Below are 20,568 nucleotides of genomic sequence, written 5' to 3' on the forward strand. Positions count from 1 at the left end.
ACACACACACAGCCCTCCCTTCTCCTCACGGCTGGTTCCAAGTGACCCGCAAGCGGCGGCAGCATTAGAAATGAAAGTCGGCTCACGGGCCCCGCAGTGGCTTTAAACCCTCCTTTTGCGCGGCTTCCTGCCACCGCGAGGATAGGGCCGCTGCAGGACGTGGGTAGACATTCTGGCTCACAGGTCCCGCGCTAACCTTATACTAATGCTGTTGCCAGCTGAGGCACTGATGGTTTCGTGACTCCCATTTTCTGTCCTGACCCACAGTTTGGGAAGCCCCGCCCTAGAGCCTGGTACACGGGCAACTTACATCTATCCAGTAGGTGTCCCCATCTGAGCAGCAACTAAGACTCTCCTTCCAGGGGTTGGGGATGGATGCCTTTGCAGCATCCCCAGCCCAAGAGTCAAACCCTCGCAGCAGTGCAAGGCACTTCAGCAGCATGACGGAGCTGGCCCCCTTCTACTCATCTAAGGAAAGACGAATATGAATAAACCATTGCCAATGATAATCCCTTAGCTGGTGCAAGGAATTCTGACCCATCCCCATCAGGCATCTCATACGGAAAGCAAGAAGATCACACAGATTGCAGCGCATGGCCTTCCATGGCAGGTTAGCAATGAAACTTTTATTTTAGTCTGTAGTTTACGTTTTCTTTCAGTCAATAGGTAGGTAACAAACCAATAAGAGTATCGCATTGCCACCATTAATACATACAAAAAAAAAAATACTCACTAGAAAACTCAGCTAACCCATATTCTTGCAAACATTTTAGTAGTTTTGTTTTTTTTTTATTCTTTAAATAACATTTTTGGTAGCTAACAGCAATGGGTCACATGAGGCTACACCTGACCTTGCTTTTCTTCACCTACGACAGTGCTATGACAATCAAAGGTTATTGCTCAGTAACAGGCCACAACACAGGTCTAGAGGTCCATCCTAGGGGACTGGGAAATCAGTTCACAGTAGTCTTACTTAGACATGTCAGTTCAGAAGCAGAAGAAAGCACGCCTGTCGCAACTCTTCCGAGAAGGATCTGCAGGCACAGCTTTTGTTTTTCTGAGTTGGGTTTTTCTCTTGCTTTTCTGTTCCAGCTGTCTGCTTGTTAAGTACCCCTCTGACTAGACTGTGACCTTGCTCCTAAGAGTGGAATTAAATGAATGCAGGGTTTCCCTGGGGTAGGCACTTTGAGTGTCAGTGCATTTTGGTACCTGATGTTCCTACTGTATGAGAGTGAGAGAGAGAAATCCAAGAATTGTAATATAATTCTAATCCAAATGAGGCCATGATACGCATTACAGACACAGGATATGCAGCCATCTCAGGTGGGTGGCATGATGGGAGATTTCTGGTGACATAAGTGCATAAACGTTTTATCAAGGGAGCGAGGGGAGAGAACACTGTTATTATTATTAGCCAATTACAATTGGGTTATCTGAGGTGCAAGAAGGTACGGTCACCTACCCAATGTGATACAGTAGTAGAGCAAAGATTAGAACTCACATCCCAAAGTGTTCTATTGGGTCGGGTATACTGCGCTGTAACCAGCAGACCTTACCTTTTCTCAGTGAATACAAGATGGCCTCTAGCCCCTAGAAGCAGATGGTAATTACAACAGGTTATCCAAAGCCCAAACCTCTATCACTCTGGATATGTCCATTTCCTGAACCAGTTTGTCTCTAAACTAATTCTTCTTACCCAGTTCTGCACTTTTTTCAGAGTCGCTGGGTCTGGTCACCCTGATTTCTGATAGAGAACAGGACAAATAACCTCAGCACTGCCCCCTCCCATGGCATCATGAACTGGGATATTAGTCTGAGACCTGCTGATCTCATACCTTGTGAGACAGCTCCATCCTCTGACACATTATGGCACTCATTGAAAACTCTGTGCCAGGGCTGACACTGGGAAGTCGGCACAGGTTTCTAGCAGCGTGTCTTGTCTGGATATCTGGCTTCTCGGTAAGAGGCGAAGAAAATTTGCAAACTAGAACAGCAGCTGAGGTTTTGAAGTTTGGCAGACGGCCCAGTGCCTGCCAGGAAGCGGAACGGCAAAGGGACCGTGGTCTGGGTGCAGTAGCGGGAGCTTTCTGTTCCAGAGATGACCCCCCTTGGGCCTTTCATCAGCTGCTTTTAGCTGGGAGTGGACACCATGAGGCAGTACTGAACAAGAGCACTCCAGCTGGGAACCAGGAAAAAAAAAACCAAAACGTTCAAGGATCAGCCCTCTCCTGTCCTGCCAATGCAGGGCACACAGAGGAAGTGCTGTTCCACGGTGAGAGGACGTGGCACAGCCTGGAAACCTGAAGAGATTGTTCACCTAAAGCACAGTCCAAGTGTGAGGAACAGCAGGAGTGGGGACATTTAGGGACTCTGCGTAACCCCAGTCCCATGAAGACAGCAAGAGATTCTCTCTTTTATTCAGTGCACAGGAAGGCCTCATCTCCCTCGCCTCCTTCCCCTAAAAACACAGACAGCAGGAGGGCTACTTACTTCGTCCTGGTAAAGCCTTGTTTGCCTACTACAAAACCACCGTGCCCAGCAGGGAAACACCTTTCTGCCTACGAACTAGACTGACCAGGCCCCTCAGAAAAGCCTGCACAGAGAGGGGGAATGCATGGAAGAACAGGTCTACAATTTCAAAGAACATAATATTAAAAAAGGAAACAGCAGCCCAGCTTGGACGTGACCTCTGACCTCCGTTACAAGCCTATATATTTTCCCCACCTGTCACCCTGACAAACAATTGAATGAGAAAAAAAAAAAAACCCCCAGGAAAATGCACCTATAAGGGTCTGAAAATACTACTATATGAAATCCAGAGCATTGTGGGTAATAAGCATGCTTCCCCTCCCCCTGTGACATCACAGTTGCGCTCTCCAAAACATTTTTTTTTTTTTCCCCCGGTACGAAAAGTTCTTTCTGCCTCTGCGTCTCGGTGTGGCTGCTGCTTGGGTCGCCACTTGCGTTCGTGGTGCACTTGCATTTGGGGGGAAAAAGACAGGTCTGGATTGGCAGAAAGGGGGAGGGGGAGGGGGAGGGATGTGTCTGTTGAGAAGCACGGGTGGTGCGCTGCACGCTGTGGTCTGTTCCCCCCCCAGGGCGAGCCGGGGGGGGGGGTGTAAATGGGTCTCTTAAGGGACGGCGACTTGGTAAGGACTGCCAGGCACGTTGTCGTCCCCCCACTTCACGATCAGGATATAGTCTCCTTTCTCCTTGACTGTGTAGGTGACGTTATACACCCGGTTCCCCACGTGCTTCACGTACACCTCCTCGCATGGTGTTTTTGGCCCATGCACTCCCACCATCAGCATGTTGGTGCCTGGGGAAAAAATAAAATAATCATCGGTGTAAGGGTCTCGGCCCGGTTTTATCCTCCATCGCGAGGCTTCCTTTTCTAGCTTCCAGCTCGTATGTGGACCCCCCCATCTGCATTCAACACCCTGCCGAGAAATGTACAGGATGGGCCCCAGCAACAACTCTAGAGGAAGGAAATCCCATTAGGAACGGTGTCCACGGCCATGTAAATCTACTAAGTTCCGTCCCACACCGCTTCCATGAAATTCTAATCACCGCACCGAAGCGAATGGTTTGGGAACTGACAGAGGTGAGGAGAGGAGGTGCCCCTGTCGGTCTCCACGGCTGAGGGTCTGACACACGGAAATGCTCCGACGAATCTCAAAGATCCTCCCCCCCTCTCTCTCTCTCTCTCTCCGCTTACCTGCTTTGCTGCAGTCCACGGTGAAGGTGTTCTTCTGGCCCACAAACGCCTTGGACAGCCCTGCTCCTCGAGAGACCACCTTGGAGGCATCGGATGAGAACTTGGGCATGGCGCTGTAGGTGCCCACGCCGGGAGACTTGGTGACGGTTTCTACCAAGACCGTGGACGTTTCATGCAGGCTGTGACCACCAGAGAGGCGAGGCCCTGACGTAAGAGAAGGGAGCGCAACAGAGGAAACGTGGTGACTGTCTGGGATAATCCAGAGCCCTTCAACCCCCCCCCCCCCCCCCACAAAAGCCTCCTGTCTTTGCTGCAAAATCGTCTTCTGTTTCCCACGAGAGAGCCCGCCCGTCCCAGCCCTCCTCTGTGCGGCGTTCCCCAATCTTCACCGCGGTCAGCTGCGAGCTACGCTCTCCGCAGTGGCTCCGGCTTTCCTCACCTGAACATTAAGCTGCGCTACACATCAGAAAAGGAAAAACAAACTATCCGGCTTCCGAGTCTGGAAACCTAATATTAAACCGCACAGGGGCTGCGTGAGAGAGTCCCTCGGCCTTCTGGCCAGGATCTAAGTGTAGGGTCTGTGGCATGAGCCGAGGATGCCCCCCCCTCCGAACTTGGCCGTTTGGCTGAGATTAAGAGCCTGTGCGATCTGGGAAGGTTAATGGCTGCCATGTGACCCCCCCATTGGAGAGAGGTTAGGACCGTTGCCGAAGCAGAAGGGATTGCACATCTGTGAAGCAGGCCAGGAAGAGAATATGTACAGGAGGCGCATTATTTCCAATCCGGCAGAAGAGGCGCTTGCCTCGCGGCGCGGTACTGCAAGGGACTCTGAGCTGTCGGTGCTCACCACTGATGCTAGAGGAGCATCATCCTTTTTTTTTTTTTTGGCGGTTGCCTTAATGCCGCCAATCCCAGGCCCGGTGAGCTGCAGTGTCCCATTCGCCAGGGGGGTTCCCGCCACTTGCCAGGTGAGTGAGCCTCCGGGGAAGGTTTCCGTGATGATGGGTGGCAGTTAAGGTAAGGGGCAGGGGTGTGGCCTGCTGGTTGCAGCGGTTGCTACCCCTGATTGAGCTGGATGTTCACTAGGATGGCGCTGCTCTCTGCATTGGTGGAGGGGTGGAAGGGAATTGGGGCCGGAGGGTGCTGGAAGTCAATAGAGACGGGTGGGAGGGAGAAAAAAGGGGGAAAAAAATGGATAAACTGCGTGGCTTGCTGGGCAGACTGGATGGGCCGTTGGTCTTCTTCTGCCGTCACTTCTATGTTTCTATGTAAGGCACCAGCGGTGAAGTGTCCAGGAGAGCTTGCGGGATGGGGGGGGGTGGGGAATACGTCTTTTTCCTGCTCTGTTTCCCTCCAAAGTTAGGAGGGGACCCCCCTCAACTCAGACATTTGGAGAGGTATTCGTCCCCTCCCATCCCCCCCTCCCCCACCTAGAGGCAGGCAACATGTGAATCCGGTCCCACATACCTGTCACCTTGGCTTTGAAAGGGCTGCCCACGATGTGCTGAGGTCCCCCATATTTGATGGAAATCAGGTAGTTTCCTGGTGCCATGGGCGTGTAGATGATCTTGTAGCCCTCCGGGCATTCCTGACAGTCCATCTTCACCTTGGAGGGACCGTCGATAGTGACAGAGAGCGCACCTGACCCAGCATTGACCGTGTTCACCACAAACTCGGAGAAGGTCCCTAGGAGAGAGCGGCGAGATTTTAAGTAGTGCTAAAAGCAGTCTTATTCTTTCAGTGTCCTGATCGTAATGGTGCGAACCCATCTCCTGGGAGATGAATTCTTGCCCAGGACCCCCCTATGGGAGCCAGAGAAAGTGGGGTGCATGCCTCATCTTGTTTGCTAAAGGAGGGAGTTTCCAATGGAAAATTAACCTCTGTACCCCATGAGTGTTGTGTGCAGATCAGAAGTTCCAGATGACTGGAAAGCGCCGGGAGACGGCGAGAATGGAAAGCCCTTACCATATTGGGACGTGCGGTGCTCTTACCTGTGACGCCTCCCTCCAGGCCAGGCCCATAGGCGGAGACGAGGCCTGGATCTCCCGCCTGGCTCTGCTCTCCCACCCGGATCTTGAAGGGGCTGCCAGGAATATGACTGCCGTTAAACTTCACATCAATGGAGTGCACCCCGTTCTCACGAGGGATAAACCGGATGGCGTGCTTGTCTGCGAGAAAAGGGAGGTGGAAAAAAAAAAAAAAAAAGGAAGGATGATGGGGGTGGAGCATTCTCATGTTCGGTGCTGGCATTTCAGCCTGACAGGATTGCAATGTACTTTGCAACGCACACCACAGGATGGACAGCCTGGCAGCATGCTACCGGTGCCTGGAGTTCATAAATCTTTCCAGAGAGGAGACGGGGCCGGTGCAATTATTACAATTAATAATAACAACCAAGTGCACTTGAATAACTAAGGTACAGGGGGATAGGGAGGGCGATTTCCATGGGTAAAACGTGCGTTATTTACATGAATCCTGCACATGGCAGGAGAGAAAACAAGGCGCAGACTTTTGTGGGTTTTTTTTTTTTCCAAAAGCGTGCACATTGTTTTCATCGGGAAAAGTAGCCACGGAAAAAGAAGGCAGAAGACTCTGCCGGTGCGTTTTCCCCTTAGGCGATTTTTAGAATGAAAGAACACGCACACTTTCACTCTGAAACCTGGGGCATGTTCTCGGGTTAAAAAACATCTCCCTGGACCTGCAGTGGGAAAACTGCCCCTCAAGAGGGACTTGCCCAAGATAATAACAAAGACAATTAGCGGCAGAGCCGGGCTTAAAAGTGAAGTACAGGGGAATCGGGTGTCTGGCCCTCGGAGTCATACAGAGCGCTCGGGTAGCGCTTCCTGGCCCTCTCCCGGAGGCACGCCTGGCCAGTGGGGTTTTCGGGATGGCCACGACGAATACGCACAAGGCAGATTGGTATATGTTAGGACTCCAGTGCATGCGAATTATCTCATGCATATTCATTACGGAGATCCTGAAAACCAGACCGCTTTGATGTGCCTCCAGGAGAGGGCTGGGAAACACTGCTCCAGGACATCTCCGGACCATAGTGCAGTGTTCTTCCTGGCTCCATTAACAAACTGACAATACACAAACTAGTGTTGTGAACTTAGCAAAATGGAAAGTTTTAGTTTTTAGAACCAGCTGTTCTACTTTCTCACAAGTCCCTCATTCCAACAGCAGAGATAGGAAAATTAGTTCTTACTTGCTAATTTTCATTCCTGTAGTTCCAGAGATCAGTCCAGACTCCTGGGTTTTGCCTCCCCGCTAGCAGATGGAGATAGAGAAAGTTTCACTGACCCTGTACCTAACCCAGTGTGCCACCTGCACTCCTCAGTCTTGATCTGTACCCAAGCCAATTTGACAACAACAATAAACGTCTAAGCAAACTCCCTCCCCTCCAACGAGCCGGAGGAAGGTGAAGTTGCCCAAATAGACAATGGAAAACTCGTTTCCCAATTTAATATAAGGGATCAGCATTGAAAACCTCCAACAACTCTGCACTATATACAAAGCAACAGTACAAGCAGAGGACTCTCCCCCCCCAGAAAATGGATGGGTCTTTGGACTGATCTGTGGTATTACAGGAACGAAAATTAGCAGGTAAGAACCAGTTTTCTTTTCCCTGTACGTACCGGATCAGTCCAGACTCCTGGGATGTATCTAAGCTCCCTTTAACTCGGGTGGGACCTGCAGAGTCCCGCTAGTAGAACATCTCACCAAAGTGCACGGAAGCTGGAGCCCCGACATCCAAGTGATATCGCCTAGCAAAAGAGTGCAACAGCTTCCCAGTAACTGCCCAGCAAATTTCATGCTGATACACTTGTTGTGACTCAGCCCAGGAGTGTGCCCCTAAAACCCCCGGCAGTGGGCGCCCTTTAGAAATATGAGTTGACTCGATCATTTCCTTCAGCCACCACACATTTGTAGCCTTAGACACCTTACTTCCCTTCTTTGAACCACAGTACAGAGGTGATCCAATCTACAAAGAGGTGATCCAATCTACGGAAATCATAAGTGACTTTTAGATACCTCAGTAATGCATGCCTCCCTACTAAGAGCCTAAGCTCCCTCGCGGGAGGGGTAAAGGAATCCAAATCCGGAAAAGCTGGAAGCTCCACTGTCTAACTAAGATGGAACACCAAGACTACCTCAGGCAGAAAAGAATACCATACATAAAGATACCCCCAAATCCGACATCTGTAGGAAGGGATTTTGACAGGACAGTTCCTGGAGCTCCGAAATTCTCCTGGCTGAACAAATAGCCACCAAGAAAAACACTTTAAGAGTCAAGTCCCTAACTGTAGCTCTCTTTAGTGGTTCAAATCAAGCCTCACACAATCCTCTAAGAACTAGATTCAGATTCCAAGATGGACAAATGTTCTGCACCAAAGGACACAAGTTCTTAGCTCTCCGCAGAAACTGTATAACATCTGGATGTGTGGACAGAGGACACCCTTGACATTTCCCCGGAGTCAACCCAATTTCGCTACCTGGACTCTCAGAGAGTTAAAGGCCAGTCCTTTGACCAAAACTTTTCTGTAGAAAAGCCAAATTATGTGACATCATAGCCTGAACAGGCTGAAGCTGCACTCCATCAACAGCAGACCAGGATTCGAAGATCCTCCAAATTCACACATACGTCAGGGATGTAGAAGGTCGCCTAGTTTGCAACAAGGTGGAAATAACCGCTTCAGAATATCACCTCCATCTCGCCGCCTGGCCCATAAATATTGGACCCTGGTGGAAAAGAATCAACTGATGTCCGAACCTCAGGGGCCCGTCTATGGCCATGTTGATCAGATCTGGGAAACACGATCAATGTAGCCATGCTGGAGCTACCAGGATCACATTGCCCGGATGTTTCTCTATCCACCATAATCCCTTGTCCACCAGAGGCCACAGAAGGAAGACAAAGAAGAATCCCTCAAGTCCACGGCAGCACCAGAGCTCTAATTCCTTCCGTACCGTGTTCTGTTCAGCTGCTGTAAAACTGTGACGCCTTGATGTTCTCTTTGGTTGGGATACCCCCATGTTCCATGAATGAGACACATTGCCGCTCCGACAGATCTCATTCCCTGGGGGTCTAACTTTCTCTGACTGAGAAAATCTGCCTGAACATTGTTCACTCCGGTGATGTGGATGCTGCCAGCCACTTCAAGTTCTACTCTGCTCAGAGAATAAACTCCTGGGCCTCTCAAGCCACTGCCTGATTCTTGGTTCCATCTTGACGGTTGATGTAGGCCACCATCGTTGCATTGTCTGATAGGATCCATACTGGATGGCCATATAACTTTGGCAGACAGGTAAGCAACGCGAAATGCACCGCTCTCGTCTCTGACTGATTGATAGATCATGAGGCCTCCTGTTTCGACCACTGGCCCTGCACCAACTGATCCTGCCCACTGCCCTCTATCCGGAGAGGCTTGCATTGGTGGTGACTACTACCCAATTTGGAACCTCCAATTTCACAACATGCTTGATGTTGGTGCAAGTAAGCCACCATGAAAGACTGTCCCTGGCTTCCCCCTCTAACAGAAAAGGAAGGTGAAACTCTTCCAATAACGAATTCCAGCGGGAGAGAAGAGCCCCCTGCAGAGGCCGCATAAATTTGCAAATGCCCAATGCCTTAATTCCAATGTCAATGCCATAGAACCCAGAACCTATAAATAGTCCCAGACCCCAGAAACTGAAAGCACTAGCAGAATCCTAACCTGACTCTGCAATTTCAGCAATATCTCTCTGCCAGCATGTCTAACTGAGTTCCCAGATACTCCAGAGTTTGAAAGAGGACTAAATGGCTCGGTCCTAGGTTCACCACCCATCCTAGAGACTTCAAGCACATCGGTACCTTTTGTACTGATTGTCGACAGAAGTCCTCTGATTTCGCACGAATGAGCCAGTCGTCCAGATATGGATGCACCAAACACTCTCCTTTTGCAATGTGGCCACCCCCCACCCCATCACCTTGGTGAAGGTACATGGAGCTGTCACCAGCTGAAGGGAAAGGCTTGAAACCGAAATTGTTCCCTTAGGACCATGAAACTCAGGAATCTCTGGTGCTCCGGCCTGATGGCTACGTGCAGATATGCCTCTGTCAAGGCGAGAGATGCCAAGAACTCTCCCTTGCGTATCACCACTATGACGGACCTCAGAGTTGGACCTCAGAGTTTCCATGCAGAAATGGGGAACCTTGAGAGCCACATTTACTTTTTTTAAATCCAGTATCTCTTGAATTGGGTACAGGGGAGAAAGAAATAGGATGCTTAACTTAAAATTGACCTCCAGCCACACTCAGCATATTCAGGGTCTAAGCCAACAGACTCAGCAAGACATCTCTAAGAAAAAAGAAAAAAAGCGGCTCTCAATCATTTGCAATTTCTCCCTGTTCTAGAGGTGAGAAAGCCAATTCCCATCAGAATCCTCCGATGTCTCATGATCCGAATCCCCTTGAACATTACCAGGGACAGCCTCCCTGCGGCATTTGCCCACTGTGACTGACAAATGGGAGGCTGAGCACGCGATCCCTACATAGTAGGTTGCTTCGCCTTCGCTGGGCGCCCCTGCAAAAAGGTCTGCAGGCCCTGGAAACATTCTACCCTGGAGAAGGAGGATGGATCTATACCGGAGCCCATAGGCCCAACCTTTCTCGGGGAAGCTTCTGCCCTCGGGAACAAGGGAGGAGGAGAACTGACCATTGCCTTGCCTCCCACATCACTCTCCTCCAGAGACACCATAGGCCGAGGGGATGTCCCAGCACGGGCAAAAACTGTAGTAGTCAAATCGCTTTGAGCATCTAAATAGCGCTGACACAAACGGAAGAGAGAGTGAGGACTGAACTGCTATCAGACAGAAAGCCTCACAGATAGCAAGGCATTTGTATTTGTTTGTCCTCAGCACCTAGCTTTCCTGAACTTCAGCTCTAGGCAGCCTCCTGCGCGTGCACCAATGCCACCTGGGCATACACACACACACACACCCCTCCAGGACATGTGCAAAGACGAGCTCAAGACTAGGTCACTGTTGTACGCACACAAGTACATGTGCAAATACGCACTCATATGTATACAAGTACACAAGCACTCATATGGCACAAGTAATACGCGCTCAAGTTTAGGTTACGCGCACAAGTACCTGCGCAAATATGCGCTCCAGTCTAGGTCACGGTCTTACATGCACAAATACATTTGCAAACACGGGCTCAAGTACCTGTGCAAATATACTCTCAAGTCTAGGTCGCAGACATAAGTGCTCAAATCTAGGCTGTGGCCTTATGTGTACAGGTCCCCGCCCGTGCAACCGCCACACGGAAAGATTGCATGCACACGTCTACACACGCGGCAAGAGAATGGCTGCCATGGCCTACAGCACAGTTAAGCAAAGCCTGCCTGCCCCTTCAGCGTGTTTAGGCCCGGATCTGTTCAACATCCGGCACCGAAAACCATCGAAGGTCTGAAGAACTTCTCAACATCTCAGGCCTCTTGACTGGCCAAGAATCCATGGAAACTGGGGCTGAGAGCCAGCATCCCCTGCTGCTTGTTCCGCTAAACAAGCTTTGTGCATAAGCAAATTAAAACTGGGAGACGACCTCTACCAGAACTAGAGACTGCTCCTCTGTGTAAGTGCCTCTCTGCACCTCTGTGGGACAGGGAACCGCCAGCAATAGTTGAGGAGGGATTCCCCTGCCTCTCCCGCCGACGCCGCTAGGGAATTAAAAATAGCCACCATTTTCACGCTGATGGGGAAAGCCTCAGCGCTAGACCCTGGCACCTACGAGGCTCATTCTGCCGGTGCGGCCATGCTGATTTTGCTGCACGTACACGCTGTTCCTCCCCGCACCCGTGGGACCACTAGCACTTCAACAGCAAGCAGGGGAACAGCCCCTCAATGCCACGGAGCCAACACCCGGTCTCCTCCACAGGCAGAGAAGCCGCTGAAAACCCCCTCGCTGAGCTCCCGAGCTGCTATGGTAGCTCCCACCCCCGGAATCCCGCTGCTGCACAGATTCCTTGTTCTCTCTTGTTTTGTTTTGTTTTTTACTCTCTGAGAACAAATGAAGATACATAGAAACCAATACTTTCCTTTGGTGCAGAGGTTCAGGTTCCTGAGCGCAGGCCGCATGGCAGATCAGAAAAGAGTCAGACCACTGGCTAGTGGCTATATCCGTCTCCTTTCACCAAACTTTAGCAACCCAGCCCAGGACAAACCATATAAAAGGAAACTTCCCTGCTCCACTGGGCTTGCAGTGCAGAACTGCCAGCAGGTTCCACTTCCTTCTCGTCGGGGATGAGGGATCTGGACCACCAGATGTCCACCCCACGGACCTCTGGACCGAGTTATCAGAAGGGTCACCAACCCCCTGCTCGTCCACTTCAAACCAGGGGGGATGGCCCCACCAGGATCTCACAAACCCCTGGGAGGATCCAGAAATTTTGTCTTTTAATCTTCTTTTTTTTTTTTTTCCTTTCTCTCCAGACTGCAAGTTTTGCACCATCTACCATCTGCTAGAGGCAGAGAAATACTGAGGGACTGCAGGTGGTGTTGGAGTCAATTTCTGTTACTTTGGCTGAGGATATATTTAGAGGTTAGGCTGTAGTTTGAGGGCCACAGGCCAAACTCTGAGTGAACTCATATTTACTGTTTAGCACTGTGAAATGCAACAGGCAAGAATCTGTTTATTGTAGTTATGCCAGTAGTTCTATGATGAGAAAGCAAGAAATTACCCTATACTAAAGCCTGAGAGAGTGTGAAGGCCACACAGCTGTGCCTGAAACTGATAAGAACTCAGAGGGAGGGAACATGGCTGCTTTTCCCAAGCATTTAGCATATAAGAAGAAATAACAGCTAGAGAGAGAGGGAAAGCGTACATCCGGACCTGACAGCACAGGCTGATCCTTTGGAAACGTAAGCTTTATATATATAGTAAATGTTATCTACCATTACTTCTTCTGTATGATCTGATTTTATTTGTTCTGTCCTCCTATTGCTCAAATAAACTTACTTTCCTAAGTACCTGGAACCGTGATGTACTGAATCAAAGTTTGTATGTGTGGCTCTCTGTGTAGGGGATGAGCTCCTGGGTTCAAACCCCCAGGTAGAATCCCAGTAATTGTGTGTGTTTATATTGCATAAGCCCCTCAGGTAGCCCCCAGTGTAGACCTCCGTGAGATTGGCTCCCAGGACAGAGCCCCTGGGCAAAATGCCAGTGTGCACGGTCTGAACCCAGAACAGGTGGCGCACTGGGTTAGGTACAGCGTCAGCGAAACTCTTCTCTGTCTCCATCTGCTGGCGGGGAGGCAAAACCCAGGAGTCTGGACCGATCCGGGTACGTACAGGGAACTCCTCTTACCACTGTCCAGCTCAGAGACGTAGCATTCTTCCACGATTCCCGAAGGGGTATGCACTTTGGCGTCAATCACTCCTCTAGCGCCATTCAGTTGCACGGCAAAGGATGCTGGTTGGTTGACCTTTAAGCCTGTCTCCTGTGTGATTTAATTCAGAATAAAGATCGTGTTTAAGAGAGGGGCTCAGTGCACTCCTTTACTCCCTGCGCGTAGGTACGATCCCAGAACACTGGGGTAATGCTCCATGAGGTATAAGAAGTGCTCGAGAGCAGGGAAGCCGACATAGTAAGCTACCCTGACCCCAGCACAGCCTTTTCACCATTAACACAGCCCTGATATTTATTTATTTATTTATTTTTGGTTTTTATATACCGGTCTTCTTGCATTAGATGCAAATCAAATCGGTTTACATTGAACAATTAAAACTTGCTTGAAAAAGCATTACATGTAACAAAGAACATCAAAAACATGAAAACCTGTTGGAACAATAATAAAACACAGAGTTTGAATTGTTCATCTTTACCAGATGCCTTACAGGAAAACAAAAAATGGATTAAAAAATTAAAATTAAATAACATATGGAAGTAACGAGAGAAAATAGAGCATGGGAGCACTGAGTGAAAATTATGAGAGAGGAAGAGGAGAGGGAGCACTGAGTGAAAATTATGAGAGAGGAAGAGGAGAGGGAGCACTGAGTGAAAATTATGAGAGAGGAAGAGGAGAGGAGAGGGAGGGGGGAAAAAAAAGAACAGAGGGACCAGAAAGGTGGTTAAAAAAGGAAGGATTAGATATGGAGGGCTTTAGTGCTGAAATAACTATGCGGTAAAATATGATTGCATTAGAACATCTGTATGCAAACTGCAGGGTAATGAGCTCATTAGCTATTACCCTCTAATGCAGAGAGACACCTTTGAGCAGATTGTTTTACCAATGGAAATTTAACTCCTGGCCAGAGCAGGAATTAAACTTCCCATGTTAAGAGTGGGTGAACCCCTTCCCTCCCACCCACCCAAAAAATAAAAGTAGTGACCCAAGGCATCTAAACCTCCCCTAACCCCAGCCCTCAGCTGTATGGCATTAATATTCATTTATTCACTTCTCTGGCTGGCCACTGATTGGTCCCTTCACTGGCTGAGATCGGTGAAAGGACCAAGCCCTGTTCAGTGCTGCAGGAAGCCCTTGGGGGAGATCCAGGTGGTGCCACAAAGAAGAAAGATTTAGCGCAGGTCCCGTGCCCTACAGCAATAACTCCGCCCCTTGCGCAGGTTCCTCGAGCGACAGGAAGCCAGTGCAGGAGGGAGGGGACAGGGGCTGCTGCAGAGTCTGTGAGCGTGCGCCAGCTCACAGGCCCCAGGCTGCTCTTTCTTGTCTGCCACAGATTAGGCAGATTTCCCCAGCATGGCTGGAAGATCTGTGGGTGAGGCCGAGCATGCACTGGCACATCCCCTGCTTGGGAGCACTGTGGCTCCATGTCCTACCTGAAGACTGGTGACTGTCAGTCTGCGAGCATCATCTGAAAGGGAGGCCACTGGCACTACAAAAGGACTGTCTGGGATGTGCTCATCATTAAATTTAATGGACACCTCATAGTCCCCTGGAACGGAAAAGATGATCAGAACTGAATTGGTCCTAAACATTGTCACGAACACGCGCAGGGTTACAAGACACGCTCATGCTGACTCCGTGCACACCTGCTCCAGCTCAAAGGCTCTGAGTGGCACATGCATGTCCCCAGTCATATGTGATATTGCCCTAACACACACAAGTTCACGTCCGTGTCTGCACACAGAACTCTGAATTACGGCACGCTCACACTAACAGCTGCACAATCACACCACAGTCGCACACATTTTCTAGGAGCACATGTGCAGAAAGTCATTCTCTGCACTTGCCTGGCTCCTGGACAATGTAGGAGACACCGCAGGATCCATCTTTTCGGTCTTCAAAGGCAATTTCAGCTTTGCTGGGACCCTCAACAGCAATAGAGAGACCCCCTGCTCCAGCTTCCCGGGTCCAAATACTGAACTCAGCTGGGGAAGGACAAGAAAGAACAAAGAAAATGTCACTCTCAACAAGCACTTGCTGTCAATAATTCACCACCAATGTTTCCACTCAATCTATGCTCCATTTTCAACAACAGAAAGTAACAAATACCTCAGCATGAACTTAGGCGATCTCTTTGCTGTCTCCCAGTAATGAACCAGTGTCCCAGCATGGTGTTAGGGGCACTCTTCACTCCCTCCCAGTACTGTACCAGTGTCCCAGCATTGTTAGGGGGATCTCTTCACTCTCCCAGTACTGAACCATAGAGATGTGATTTGGCCGAACCAAAGTCGCAACGGGAGATTTCATTTCCCGTGGTTCGGGCCAATTTTTTTTCGGCTGTCCCGATCCGAAAAAAAAACAAACCACCCCAACCCTTCAGATTTAATTAATTAGAATCCCCCACCCTTCCGACCCCCCCCCCAAAACTTGCCTAAAGTCCTGGTGGTCCAGAGGGGGTCCCGGGAGCGATCTTCCACTCTCAGGCCGTCAGCTGCCAGTAAACAAAATGGCGCCGGTGGCCCTTTGCCCTTACCATGTGACAGGGGCTATCGGTGCCATTGGCCGGTCTCTGTCACATGGTAGGAGCAATGGCCGGCCGGCGCCATCTTAAAAAATGGTGAGGGCCATCCATTGTCCTACCATGTGACAGGGGCCGGCCAATGGCACTGATAGCCCCTGTCACATGGTAAGGGCAAAGGGCCATTGGTGCCATTTTGATTAGTGGCAGCCGATGGCCTGAGAGCGAGAGATCGCTCCCGGGACCCCCGCTGGATCACCAGGGACTTTAGGCAAGTTTTGGGGATAGTCGGGAGGGTGAGAGATTCTTATTAATTAAATCTGAAGGGTTGGGGTGGGTTTGGGGTTTTTTTGTTTTTTTTATGTGCCCGCTCTTCCCCCCCTCCCAGAAACAATAAGAAAGCCACATAAAATTTCATGGGTTTTCCTATCGTTTTGGGGACCCCCCCCAAACCGTGATGAAATAGGAAATATAGACTGAACCAGTGTCCCAGTATGGTATTGTGGGACTCTTCACTCTCTCCCAGTACTGAACCAGTGTCCCAGCATGGTGTTGGGGGACTCTTCACTCTCTCCCAGTACTGAACCAGTGTCCCAGCATGGTATTGGGGGACTCTTCACTCTCTCCCAGTACTGAACCAGTGTCCCAGCATGGTATTGGGGGACTCTTCACTCCCTCCCAGTACTGAACCAGTGTCCCAGCATGAAGTTAGGGGGAACTTTTCTTTCAGAGTATTTGTAAACCGATACCCCAATATGGTATTTGGGGCTCACCCTTGCTCCAAAGCCAGTAGTAAACCAATGCCCAAATATACTGGTCTATCCTGTAAAGTGCGGCCGCGTTTACCCTGCTCCTAAGCCGCTTTTAACTCACGTTCCGGCTGCGTTAGCCCTTCCTGCGATCCCGAATCCCCTTTAACCTATTCCTACCGCGTCCAAAAATCCCCGCTGAACCCCTTCCGCCCGCGGCATGTATATTGCATGCAAACGAGCGAATTAGCTCGATATTGCATGCAAACGAGCCAATTAGCTATTCCCTAGCATCCCGTAACCCGCGCCCCGACTATCGCTATCTTTCCCTGCCATTTTGTCGCGCATTTAACCTGCAAACTTACCGCCTACCCTGACCCAGGCGGTAGAGGCATGGGTAAGGGTAGGTGGCAAGCTTTCCCCCAGCCCCCGCTCACCTGCCCCGGCCGCGATCATGGGTGCCGGTCTCCATGGCAGCCCCAGTCCTCTCCCCTGCTCCCGAAGCCAAAAAAAAAAAAAAAAGCGGAAAAAAACGTTGCAGCCCCCCTCCGATGTCCGGAGGGGGCTGCAACGTTTTTTTCGCTTTTTTTTTTGGCTTCGGGAGGAGGGGAGAGGACTGGGGCTGCCACGGAGACCGCTTTCCCCCGTGCAAGTAAGTTGTTTCGCCGCTCAGTGTCTCTTCTCCCCCCTCCCGGAGCAGGACGCGAAAAGCAGCCTTGCTCTGGGACGGGGGAAAATAGAAACTGAGCGGCGAAGCTAAAAAAAACCAAAAGCAATTTTGGTTTTTTTTTTCAAAATTGACAATTTTGTTTTTTTTTCAAAAGCGACTTACTTTTGGGATCTGTCAAGATCCCAAAAGTAAGTCGCTTTTGGACGCCAACCCGGACCCGACCTGACCGCTGTCAGTCTGTTCGCCCTGCTCCGGAAGGGGGGAGAAGAGGTGACAGCGGCGGAGCAAATTTGGCAAAACTTATCTTTTTTGCAGCCATCAGCCATCATCAGAATCATCAGGAACACGATCTGGCCCCGTAGCTCCTCCCAACAAGATGGCCGCCTGCACGGGGAAAGCGTACAATTGGCCGCTGAAGATGTGGCGTCACATCCCGTGACGCCAAATGTCGTGACGTCACGTCTTCAGCGGCCAATTGTACGCTTTCCCCGTGCAGGCGGCCATCTTGTTGGGAGGAGCTACGGGGCCAGATCGTGTTCCTGATGATTCTGATGATGGCTGTTGGCTGCAAAAAAGATAAGTTTTGCCAAATTTGCTCCGCCGCTGTCACCTCTTCTCCCCCCTTCCGGAGCAGGGCGAACAGACTGACAGCGGTCAGGTCGGGTCCGGTCGGGTCCGGGCTGGGGGAAAGCTTCGCCGCTGTCAGTGTCTCTTCTCCTCTCCTCCCGGAGCAAGGCTGCTTTTTGCGCCCTGCTCCGGGAGGAGGGGAGAACAGACACTGACAGCGGCGAAGCAACTTCCTGGTATCTGTCATTTCAAATGACATTTGAAATGACAGATACCAGCGTGGCGTGAAGCCTTAGGCCCGCGCACCCAGGATCCTGTATAGGCGCTCTATCCAGTATCCTGGGTAGCGCGGGACTAAGGCTTTTCGGACGCGGTTTACATTTGCATGTAATTAGGCTTCAGGATCGAGCGGTAGGTGAGCTGCACTGTGCGGGCGGTAACCGCGGGTGCCGTAGGCACTAACGCAGCTCTTCCTACCGCTCGGTACTGGATAGACCCGATAGTGTTATAGGGCCTGTTCTTCCTGATGTAGCACTATCTCGGTGCCCATAGGGTTGTTCGAGGGCTTTCTTCCTTCAGAGCTGTTACTAAACCAATGCCCACCTACTTGCTTCCTTGCCAGTACTAAGCCAGTGTTCCAGCATACGTTCAGGGGATATCACTTTCCTGAGGTACCATATTTCAGTTGAGCTGCTCACTGCTGTACGGATATTTAAAGGTTTCTGGTACTTTTTCCAAAATCAAGAATATTAGCGGTAGCGTCAGAACTCATGGCTGTATTCCAACCCAGGCTGTGCCACCTGATGCCGGTGAAAATTCAAAATGGTCCTAGATGCAGAAAAGGTCTTCACCTGCTACTCCAGCGACAGCTCTCTCCAGGCCCGTGCCTCCAGCCCGCACCTTGTGGGACCCTCCTTCTCCCAGGGGGCCCACGGTGAACTGGAAGGGGCTTCCGGGAACGTGCTGCCCTCGATACTTGACGTTGACCGTGTGGGCTCCCATTTCTTGTGGCACAAAGCGAACGCTGTAGGTACTGTCCTCCCCGTCTATGATCTCCGCATCATCTGTCTTCCCCGAAGGGCTGGTGACTTGGGCAGTCATGTCCTGGGACCCGGCTTCTCCTGAAACACACAAGAGCAGCAAGCGTGAGGGGTTCAGTGTGCTGTGTGCACCTTCCATGCCCCAATCAGCACGAAGTGGAGGCAGAGCTTAGCACAGACAGCGCATCACGTGTACCTTCTGTCCGTCAGCTGCTAGCAAGTGAAGGGAGGTTTTCGAACATACATTGTGCTGTGCACCGTGTAAACTTCCATTCACCAATCAGCTTTTGGTGCAGGGTAAGCTCGGTGTATATACAGTGTAAGGTGCGGTGTATAACATTTGACCACCAATCATTAGCAGCAAAAGAAGAGGAAGCTTGGAACATAATAGCCTAATGAGTGTCACCGATATCCTCCATCTACTGATCAGCAGTGAGTGGGAAGAGCAGTTAGTGCACACAGTGTACCACGCACTGGTCATGCCTTCCATCCACCAACAAGGAACAGTACAGGAGTGACATGCAATAGTAGAAAAACCAACAGAAAGCAAATCGCAAATACCAGATTAGTCCTACAGGAGGAAGGTGGCAAACCCTTTCAGCCTAATTCTACAAGAGTAAGCGCAATAGCTCTCTCTGGACAGCACGGCAAAGTGATTAATTATTTCCCATAGCGAAACATTTGGTGTGAGAAAGGCCACTATTGAAAACTGGGAAGGAGAATGGAAGACGGGATGGATGCTGTTGTTGTCTGCTCGTTCCCAAGCATTCGTGTCTTTTTCGTAACCATTCGGTAACAGAATGATCATTGATTTGCGTGTGTAGTGGAAGACTGTGAAGGGCCTGGGAGCCCTCTGTCCCAGCATGCAGGACACGCACCCTCCTGCCTGGCGATGGTGCTGAAGGTCCCCAGACTCTCCCGTCCCAGGAAGTCCCCAAAGACGTTGTGGAAGGGGTCCCCGCCGACCTGCGTGGACTCTTCCACCCGCACCTCCCTCTTGGTCTCGCCGCCACGGGTCTTGCTGATCTCTGTCCTCTCGGTGCGCGTGTAGGTGTGGCTGCTGCGCGTGAAGGTGCGCGTTAGGCGCTCCTGCGCAGAAACCATCTGGAACCAGTTCCCTGAGGGATGAGATGGAACGAGGAGAAAAGGGGACAGGAGGAAAAGGAACAGTGAGGAGGAAGAGCACGGAAGAGGGACAGGGAAAAAGGAGGGACAGAGAGAAGAAGGGAAAGAGACATAGAAGGGAAGGGCGAGACAGGAAGAGGACCTCGAGGAAGAGGGACAGAGGAGGAGAGAGGAAGGGGTGGCAGGGGACCGAGGAATAGGGACACAGAGGATGATGGAAGGCAAGGAAGAGAGAGACAGAAGGAGAAAGAGTACAAGCGAAAGACATAGAGGAGGATAAGTGGAAGGTAGTATGGGAAAGAGAGGAAAAGATGGGAAAAGGAGGAGATATTGAGTTCAGCAAGAAGGAAAAAATGTGAAATAAAAAGTCCTTGGAAAAAAAAAAGTTACCCAAAGTCCTTCCTAAAACTCAGGGCCAGTGAGGAAATGTTGGCCTGACCTCGCACCCCAGAGCCTCTGGGAAGGAGAAGGGTTCAGGCGTTTGAGGCGAACTGCAATGGGTAGACATGGTCAGCAAACCCAAGGAGAGTGGCTACGGGCTCTATGCTGTGCTGTGAGTCCAAGATCCCGCTCCCAGTGCCTCCCCCGCCTCGTGCGCGAGTCAGATGTCCCCGCAGTCTCCCTCTCTTGATCTGCCCTCAAAGAGACAGGGGCTCCCCCTCTGGCCCAGAGCATCAGACAAAAGCAGCAGCACAGCAGGGTCCCGGGACGGTTCCTGCTAGAATCCAGACGCTGGCAGTTTGGGGAATGAAAATAAATGTTGAGGCCAGTATTCAAAGGCTTTGTCTG

At 50.7% G+C, this 20,568-nt stretch overlaps 1 protein-coding gene across 3 annotated transcripts in view; it reads right to left on the bottom strand.

Moving 5' to 3' along the window:
• Positions 1–594: 594 nt before the first annotated feature.
• The window catches only part of FLNC (filamin C), a 146,123-nt gene continuing 126,149 nt past the window's right edge, over positions 595–20,568 (bottom strand). For 2 of the 3 annotated variants that reach the window (XM_029617180.1, XM_029617181.1), the window contains 9 exons: positions 19,533–19,772; positions 18,466–18,735; positions 14,958–15,095; positions 14,544–14,659; positions 13,071–13,203; positions 5,710–5,886; positions 5,186–5,404; positions 3,719–3,922; positions 595–3,319 (listed from right to left, as the gene is read on the bottom strand). In XM_029617180.1, the coding sequence (XP_029473040.1) occupies positions 3,132–3,319; positions 3,719–3,922; positions 5,186–5,404; positions 5,710–5,886; positions 13,071–13,203; positions 14,544–14,659; positions 14,958–15,095; positions 18,466–18,735; positions 19,533–19,772 (1,685 nt within the window). In that variant the 3' untranslated portion in view covers positions 595–3,131. The remainder of the gene's footprint in view (positions 3,320–3,718; positions 3,923–5,185; positions 5,405–5,709; positions 5,887–13,070; positions 13,204–14,543; positions 14,660–14,957; positions 15,096–18,465; positions 18,736–19,532; positions 19,773–20,568) is intronic. The other variant, XM_029617184.1, reaches the window with a different exon arrangement.

The sequence above is a fragment of the Rhinatrema bivittatum genome, chromosome 9 (assembly GCF_901001135.1).
Source record: "Rhinatrema bivittatum chromosome 9, aRhiBiv1.1, whole genome shotgun sequence".
In the NCBI taxonomy this organism is placed as follows: domain Eukaryota; kingdom Metazoa; phylum Chordata; class Amphibia; order Gymnophiona; family Rhinatrematidae; genus Rhinatrema; species Rhinatrema bivittatum.